Source organism: Brassica rapa, unplaced genomic scaffold (genome assembly GCF_000309985.2).
Source record: "Brassica rapa cultivar Chiifu-401-42 unplaced genomic scaffold, CAAS_Brap_v3.01 Scaffold0681, whole genome shotgun sequence".
NCBI classification, from domain to species: domain Eukaryota; kingdom Viridiplantae; phylum Streptophyta; class Magnoliopsida; order Brassicales; family Brassicaceae; genus Brassica; species Brassica rapa.
Window position 1 is genome coordinate 52,501 of NW_022610621.1, and position 9,120 is coordinate 61,620.

The 9,120-nt window shown below is 46.1% G+C and overlaps 1 protein-coding gene across 1 annotated transcript; it reads right to left on the reverse strand.

Moving 5' to 3' along the window:
- Nucleotides 1-7,214: 7,214 nt before the first annotated feature.
- On the reverse strand, nt 7,215-8,421 carry LOC117130802. The gene is made up of 2 exons (XM_033283440.1): nt 7,772-8,421; nt 7,215-7,263 (listed from the first exon to the last, which is right to left on the reverse strand). Exons 1-2 carry the CDS (start codon nt 8,134-8,136, stop codon nt 7,215-7,217), a joined length of 414 nt encoding a protein of 137 aa, XP_033139331.1. The 5' UTR covers nt 8,137-8,421.
- Between the last annotated feature and the right edge of the window lie 699 nt (nt 8,422-9,120).

Consider the following 9,120-nt stretch of genomic DNA (forward strand, 5'->3'; position numbering starts at 1 on the left):
TGTAACACGGTATATCAGTGCTACACTGACTCGAGGGTTCCATAACCCTCTACGACACACTAACACAACACTCTAACCTGGGCCTAGGTGACTTCGTATTCCTCCTCTCTATCGGCAATATCCTATCTCCCTACCACAAAGGCTAGAAGAAGGAAATTTCAACCGACCGCGGCCCACAGTCCTTCGGGTCACCGCGCGACAGCCCACAGTCCTTCGGGTCACTGCCATATTACACCGTCGTGTAATCACTCAGCCATAGGCCATGATCCCGTCTCTCTGAGTCTTCCCGATCCAGCGAATAAGGGATTTCCTTAAACCCGCTGGGAACGAGGCCGAAGAAACACTAATCACCCCTACACAAGCCTAGTATGGGCGGGTCACGCACATACTGTCGGCACACTCACAACAAAACAAACTCAATCTAGAACCTAACCTAAGGATAAAGTTCAATATCCTAACTAGACACTCGACTCTACAACACAAACCAATAGTACCAGTAGTCCGGCCTATATGGCCTAAGACCCTTAGTTACTAACAACTAAACAACTAAGCAATAATAATCAATACTAATCAATTAAATCAAACCGTTATCCAGATAGTCCAGCCTCCTGCTATGAAACTATCCTTAAAGATAACGGGAACCTGCACTCAACCAAATCAACACACAAGAATGGAAAACATGATGCATCCTAGCCTTAGTCCTAATCAGGTTATTAACTCAGTCTTAATTCCTTTCATCTCAGCTAGCCCTTGCTAAACTGAGTCCAGTTCCATAAATAAAATAACCCTAAGGACTCTACCATTCAATAGCGTGATCATTCTACTCTATATGCAACTCGATCTAACCTAAGCTCCAAGTGGAACTCAAACAAAACCAACTCACAGTGTTCTTGCAGCTGGTTGATCGGAGAGAGCCTAGCCAAAACCCAATGCCTCTGTCTTCAATGGACTGGTATGGACGAATGAGGACTTGGACAGAACCTCCTCGGACTTCTGGATCTTCTTCTCGGACTTTTGGTAGAACAATGGCACTTAAAAATGCTCTAACTTCTTCAAAACAGCTCCAAATCCTTCACTTCCTTTTTCTACTTCACTTTCTCTCTCTAGCCCAAGTTTTAGAGTGATGTTTGAGTGTGTGGAATGAATGAAACGAGCTGGGGGAGCTGGGTTTATATAGATATGGCCAACCATTGAAATGGTGCCACTCCATCGCCTGTGTGTCGTCCCGCATGCTTCCGGTCGCATGCGCGGCGACACACGGGCGTCCAAATGTCACCATGCATGACTCCTCTGCATGCCAGAAGCCAGCACCACGTCCAGATGTCATTCAGCATGGCTGGAGCTCATGCATCGCGACACACGGGCCTCTGGGTGTCAAGACGATGCCATGTCGTGCTTTGGGTGTCATGTGGCATATGAGGCTTCATCCTGCGGAGACATGTCGTGCTACGGAGACACTAAGATGATTGGATAAAGGACAGCACGTCCTGATCCCTCAGATTGGGCCACCTCGAGCTTCCCGGTTGATTTGTGCGATTTCGGTCTTTCTGGTGAATTTTCGTCCCGCGATCAATCCCAAATATTTTTTCGCTCCCGTTCTGATTCTCTAAATATTTTTAATAAACTCCAGATGAATACTGAGATCCTCTAAAAATATTTCCCGAGCCTCCGGCTTCTTCCAATAATTTCGAAAAACCGAAATTAGGGTTTTCGACCAACTTCGGGTTTTCCCGTCGTTCTTGCTTCCCGTCCTGCTTACTTCCGTCATGCTTCCAAATTATAATATCTCTGAAATAATATTCTGATGATAGATGTGAAGTTTCGCGGAAAACTTAGTGGCTAAGAAACGTCGGGTTTCTGAAACGTCGAGCTTCTAAACCGTCATGCTTCAAAAAAATGTGATTCTTCCAAAATCTTCGTCTGATCAATCTAAGACTCTTCTAAGAATGGTAGAGCAGCTTAATATGTCTCATGGTTCACTCACGATCCATTCTTCGACCACATCCTACTTCAAACTTCTCGGTTGGCCCGTACCGCCCGCGGTTCGATCATCAAGTTGATGCTCGACCAATCTTCTGTCTTCTCTGAACCATGTTAAGTTTTGTGTGATCAAAACTCAACATTACTCCAAATATGTAATCTCCCAAAAGCTTGGCTCCAGATTCTGACTTTCCCTTGCTCGACCATTTTATCCCGAAGGGCGGGTTATCACACTGTCGGCCAAGGTATGAACTCGTTGAATACATCAGTGTAGCGCGCGTGCGGCCCAGAACATCTAAGGGCATCACAGACCTGTTATTGCCTCAAACTTCCTTGGCCTAAACGGCCACAGTCCCTCTAAGAAGCCGGCCGTGAAGGGATGCCTCCACGTAGCTAGTTAGCAGGCTGAGGTCTCGTTCGTTAACGGAATTAACCAGACAAATCGCTCCACCAACTAAGAACGGCCATGCACCACCACCCATAGAATCAAGAAAGAGCTCTCAGTCTGTCAATCCTTACTATGTCTGGACCTGGTAAGTTTCCCCGTGTTGAGTCAAATTAAGCCGCAGGCTCCACTCCTGGTGGTGCCCTTCCGTCAATTCCTTTAAATTTCAGCCTTGCGACCATACTCCCCCCGGAACCCAACCCGTCTTAAGCAAAAAGATGCAAATCTACACCAGCCAGCCTAGCCTCCCGCCCTTTCTACGAGCTCACTACTGGTCACCTGAAAACAACAACGAGTGAGGAGTGAGTAATCTAGCATTACTCAGCGAGTTACAATCCCCCACTAACAAATACAACCACTCGCTATCCCACCCCAAACAATCTAAAGCGAGAGGTTCACCTAACAACACAATTTAATAACAATAAGCAATATTCAAAATACGCAGCGGTAAACCATAGCAAGATAACTAGCATTATGCTAATTACTAGCTTATCACCAAACTAAAACTTGATTTAAACCAGGGTTTAACAACCCAAAACACGATATAATATATATATCAAACTCGGGCCCTGGTGACGTTAGGTTCCTCCTTCACTATCAGCAATATCCTATCTCGCTACCACAAAGGCCGGAAGAAGGAACTTTCAACCGACCGCGGCCCACAGTCCTTCGGGTCACCGCGCGACAGCCCACAGTCCTTCGGGTCACTGCCCCATTACACCGTCGTGTAATACTCAGCCATAGTACATGACACCATTCGTCTGAGTCTTCCCGATCCAGCGAATAAGGGGTTTCCTTGAATCCACCGGGTACGAGGTCTGAAGGAACACTAACTCACCCCAATATGCCTAGCATTGTGGGTTACACAAATGCTATCGGCCAATATACGATTAATACTAAACCCGGTAAAAAGAACACAAGGTTTCAAGTAATAATCACAACACAATCAACCACATTCCAGAATCTAGCATAAAGACTAATTCCAGAATACCTAACTATCCACAACTTAGCGATATCATCTAAGCATTCTGAATTCGCTAACTAACCAATCAACTTAACCATTAGCATGCTACTACGGTTCTCAAGCAATAACTAAGCATGCTATCAACTTAATCAACATAACCTCAATTATTAACTACTCAAACCGTTACTCAGTTAGACCTTGCCTCCTGCCATGACCCAACTTCCAAGTAACGGGACCCTGCATAAAAACAACTCAGCAATCAATTGATTATAACTCACAGTTTTTGGTTGACCGTGGCCTTGACCCGAAACCCGACTTCTGCGATCCGAACCCTTTCCCGACCTTCACAAGTAGACCCACGTCTGGACTGATCTCCACTTGAACTGGTCTCCACTAGAACTGATCTCTCTTCACTTGAACAGAACCTTCTACAGGTGCTGACTCAAAATCGGCAGAGTAACTGTTCTCGAAAACTGCCTAAATCTCTCGAAAACTATCGAAACTCGATCTTTCTTTCTTTGCTTTCTCTTTATGTTTTGAAGTAGGTTTGATGTGTTCTGGATGGATTGAAATGAGAGGGGTTCGTGGCCTATTTATAGGAATCATCAACCAATCAGGAACAAGCCGTGTGGCAGCCCGTGTGTCGCTTCGCATGGCTCCGGACGCATGCGTGGCGGCACCTCGTGCTCCACATGTCCTTCAGCATGGCCTGCTCACATGCAAGCTGACACCACGCCCTCTACCTGTCTGAATGCATGGCCTGCTCCCATGCAAGCTGACACAACATCCTCCACATGTCTGGCCGCATGGCCCGGTCGCATGCATCGCGACACCTCGTGCTTGGCCGTTCCACCTCGTGCTCCACATGGCTGGCTGTATGCTCCAGTCTCATGCAGGATGACACACCCCACGTCCAGATGGCCTGCTGCATGACTGAAGTGCATGCAGGTCGACAACCCATCTCACACATGGCTGGCCGCATGCTTCGGTCGCATGCATCACAACACCTCGTGCTCCACATGTCTACTTGCATGTACAGGTTGCATGTACTGCAATACCTCCTGCTTCCCTTGACACATACACTGTCAAGAGCCTGCCACCACGTCCTGAACACATACACATCAAGCCACCTCGAGCTTCTCGGTCGATTCGGCCGATTTCGGCCTTTCCGGTGAATTTTCGTCCCGCGATCAATCCCAAATATTTTTCTACGCCCGTTCTGATGGCCTGAGTATTTTTAATAAACCCTACTGGGACTCTGATCTTGAGGAAAAATATTTACCGAGCTTTCGGCTTCTTCGAAAAATTTCATAATACCGAAATTTAGGGTTTTTCGCCCAATTTCCGGTCTTCCTGTTGTGCTTCCAAAAGTGTCTTGCTTCAAACATCATTTGAATCAATCTACTACATTGTCTAACCATTGTCTAGCGGCATACTTGACTCATGGTTTAGACAAAAACAATCTGATCGTCCGCGACTCGATCACCCAAAGGATACTCAACCATTCTCTTTCTTTTTTTTTTTTTTTTTTTTAAGGGTTTCTACATTCTCCCCCCGTTAACAGAATTCGTCCTCGAATTCTAAGGCTCTGAGGGGCCTCCTTCTTCCATTACAACGTCCTCTCGGAAAAACTCCGGGTGATCGGTTTTAAATCTCGCTTCATCCTCCCAAGTAACATGAATCCTGTTTTGTCTTCCCCAGAACACTTGTACTTGAGCAATCTCACGCTTTTTGAGCTTCCGAATACGCCGTTCTCCTAATCGGATTGGTCCTTCCGGATACGTAAGGTTTGTCTCCAACTCCTCGATTCTCTCGGGTTCAACAGCACTTGGATCCCGTATATGTTTCCGAAGCATGGAAACATGGAATACTGGATGTAGATGCATATCTGCTGGCAGATCCAATCGGTAAGCTACCTCACCAACTTTCCCGATGATCTTATACGGACCTATGAACCTGACCGCAAGTTTCCCGACCTTGCCAAATCTGTCCTTCCCTTTCTGTGCAGTAACCTTCAAATAGACCCAATCTCCTATCTCAAAAGTTACTTCTCTTCTTGACTGGTCTGCATACTTCTTCTGACGGTCTTGAGCCTTCTTCATGTTGGCCTGAATCGTCTCCAGTTTAATCATGGTCTCCTGAACAATAGGTGACCCAAACATTCTTCTTTCGCCCACTTCTGTCCAACACATAGGCGTTTTGCATGGTCTTCCGTATAACGCTTCATAAGGTGACATCCCTATGCTCGAATGATGACTGTTGTTATACGAGAACTCAACCAACGGTAAATGCTTCTCCCAAGTTCCTGCCCAATCGAGAATACACATCCGCAGCATGTCCTCGATGGTCCGAATGGTCCTTTCCGTTTGGCCATCTGTTTCTGGATGGAACGCCGTGCTTCTGTACAGTTTAGTTCCCAAGGCTTCTTGTAGTGCTTCCCAGAATGATGCCGTGAACCTTGGATCGCGATCTGAGACGATGTCTGAGGGTACACCATGTAACTTCACGATTTGGTCGATGTATAGCTCGGCCAAAACTTCAACTTTATCAGTGTCCCGCATAGGCAACAAGTGTGTGACCTTGGTTAACCTATCCACAATCACCCATATCGAGTTGTTCGATCTACCTGGAGCAGTAGGTAATCCGGTGATGAAATCCATGGAAATAGAGTCCATTTCCATTGAGGTATCGGAAGACTCTGCAACAATCCTCCTGGAACTTGATGTTCCACCTTGACTTGTTGACAAGTTGCACACTGAGCAACCCATTGTGCTACTGATCTCTTCATGCCCGGCCAATGATAGTATCTTCTCACGTCTCGGTACATCTTCGAACTTCCAGGATGGATACTGAGTAAAGAATGATGTGCAATCCTTAGTATCTCATCTCTCAGCCCTTGTCCTTTAGGAACCGTGATCCTCCCATTAATTAGCAAGGTTCCGTCCTCCGCCAAGTAGTATCCCGCATTATTTGGCCCGGCTTGTCCTTTGAGTTCTTCAGCAATCTTCAGTAACTTCTCATCCTTAAGTTGTTCTTCTCGAATTCTCTGAATCAAGCTGGCCTGATTCACCGCTTGAAGTCCCAATGGCTCGCTTGTCTGCCCTTCCAAAACGACCAACTTCACTTGTTTCAACTCCTGGTTCAATAGCTCCACTTCTTTCTCTAAATCTGCGTCCAACTTTCTTCGACTTAAGGCGTCCGCAACAACATTCGCTTTACCAGGATGGTAGCGAATCCGTATGTCGTAGTCTGCCACAAACTCCATCCACCTACGCTGGCGCAGGTTGAGATCTGGCTGAGTGAAGAGGTATTTAAGACTTTGATGGTCCGTGTATACCTCCACTTCTTCTCCATACAAGTAAGATCTCCAAATTCGCAAAGCGAACACAACGGCCGCTAACTCCAAGTCATGTGTACTGTAGTTATCCTCATGCTTTCGTAGTTGTCGCGAAGCATATGCAATGACTCGCCCATCTTGCATAAGAACACAACCTAACCCAACGCGTGAAGCATCCGTGTAAACCGTGTAAGGTTTAACCTTGCTCGGGCAAAGCTAACACAGGTGCGGTCGTGAGAGCTTCCTTCAACTTCTTGAATGCCTTCTCGGTTTCTTCCACCCATAAGAAAGGAACTCCTTTACCGGTAAGTTTAGTTAAAGGCTTTGCAATGGAGGAAAAGTCCTTAACAAACTTCCGATAATAGCCCGCAAGTCCGAGAAAACTCTCACTTCTGTCACAGTGGTAGGTCGAGGCCATTCTCGTATGGCTTGGACCTTTTCTGGATCAGCAGCCACGCCCTCTCCTGATACTATGTGACCCAGAAATCCTATCTCTCTCTTCCAAAACGAGCACTTGCTGGACTTGGCAAATAGCTTCTGATTCCGTAACCTCTCCATAACCAGTCTCAGATGCTCTTTGTGCTCTTCCTTACTTCTCGAGTACACCAGGATGTCATCAATGAAAATGATCACGAACTTGTCGAGATAGTCGTGAAACACTTCATTCATCAAACGCATGAAAGCCGCAGGCGCGTTTGTGAGACCAAAGGGCATAACTACAAACTCGTACTGCCCATACCTCGTCCGAAACGCCGTCTTCATAATGTCTGACTTGGCAATAGGAATTTGGTGATACCCTGATGCCAAATCAATCTTCGAAAACCAACTAGCTCCCTTTAGTTGGTCTAACAACTCGTCTATCCTCGGAAGAGGATACTTATCTTTTATCGTGATGTTGTTGATACCACGATAATCGATACACAACCTCATGCTTCCATCCTTCTTCTTCACAAATAACACAGGAGCTCCCCAAGGTGAAGAGCTCGACCGGATGAATCCCTTTTCCAATAGATCTTCCAATTGTTTCTTTAGCTCGGCTAATTCCGCAGGTGCCATCCGATATGGTGCCTTAGCTATAGGTTTTGCTTCAGGCTCCAAAGTAATGGTAAAGGGATTACTCCGAGGTGGAGGTAATTCCTTTAGTGGTGCAAAGATATCCTCAAACTCTTGGACCACTTCTATGTCTTCGACCTTAACTTCATCATTAGTGGCTCCTCCACTAACCGATAAGGTCACCAAATATACATCCCCGTCTTGAAACAAATCTTGTACTCTCATCGCTGCTACTAAAGACACGGTCATACTAGGACTGATTCCATAGTATACCATCTCTGGTCGTTTACCTCTGCCGAACAACAACCTTCCCTTTCCACAGTCGATCTGAACTCCGTAGCTCGATAACCAATCCATTCCAAGGATTACCTCGTACCCTTTTAAAGGCACGACTAACAGATCTGCCACAAACTCTTTGCCTTGAATGACCAATGGAACATTCTTGATACACTGATTTGCTTGAAGGGTTCGGTCTGCGGGGGTCAAGACGGCCACGTTTATCCTGTCAACCACAAAACAATCCCAAAACCGGGCAGCTACTTCAGGGGTCACAAAACTATGTGTTGCCCCCGAGTCGAACAATACATGTGTGGGTTTACCAGCAACATGTATGGTTCCTGCCACAGTAATCCAATCAACAATATCTTAATCACAAAAATACTAATCAAAATTCTCACAACCATCAATCATCATCCTAAATTTCTAAACGCGCAACCTAGCGATCAAGCAATCTATACCTAACCAGCATACTAACTAGATTCCAGCAACTAAATTTCCATTCAATAAAAAGAGGAGGTTAAGCACCCACAATACCTGTGATGGGACCGCTTGACGGTCCTGCATTGTCTGGGTTTTCTACACCTAAGGCATAAACTCTACCTCCTAGGTTTTGCTTCTTTGGTGCTGGCTCAATAGCTGGACGGCTAGGAGGAGCTCGGATTGCGAGAGGGGTCGCAGGGATTGGCTTGTTTGGACATGACGATGCATAATGGCCCTTCATACCGCAAGAGAAACAAGTAACATCTTCCATCCTTATAGATGAATAACCCTGCTGGTTACTCCGTTGTCTGTTGGGACAAAACTTAGAAATATGTCCCGGTTGATCACATATGTAACACACCACAGTGTTACCACGATTGTTGGCTTGGCCTCCAAATCCTCGCCCTTTTCCTTTGTAAGATCTTGGACCCTTGTTGAAATTTGGCCTTTCTCCTTGGCTAAACTTGGTGTGTCCACCAGAATGTGGTAAGGTCTTCCTTTCAGCCTCCAATACAGTTTCAACATTAACAGCTTTTTCCACTAGCTCAGATAAGCTGCTAAAGTTGCTTCCAGCTAAACGAC

Bases quoted from the DNA above. Each gene is read 5' to 3' on its own strand.
- LOC117130802 (XM_033283440.1), bottom strand. From the start codon at position 8,136: ATGGATTGGTTATCGAGCTACGGAGTTCAGATCGACTGTGGAAAGGGA. The intron at 7,264-7,771 runs GGAATTAGCCGA...TTACGGAATCAG, and splicing joins CCATATCGGATGGCACCTGC to AAGCTATTTGCCAAGTCCAG.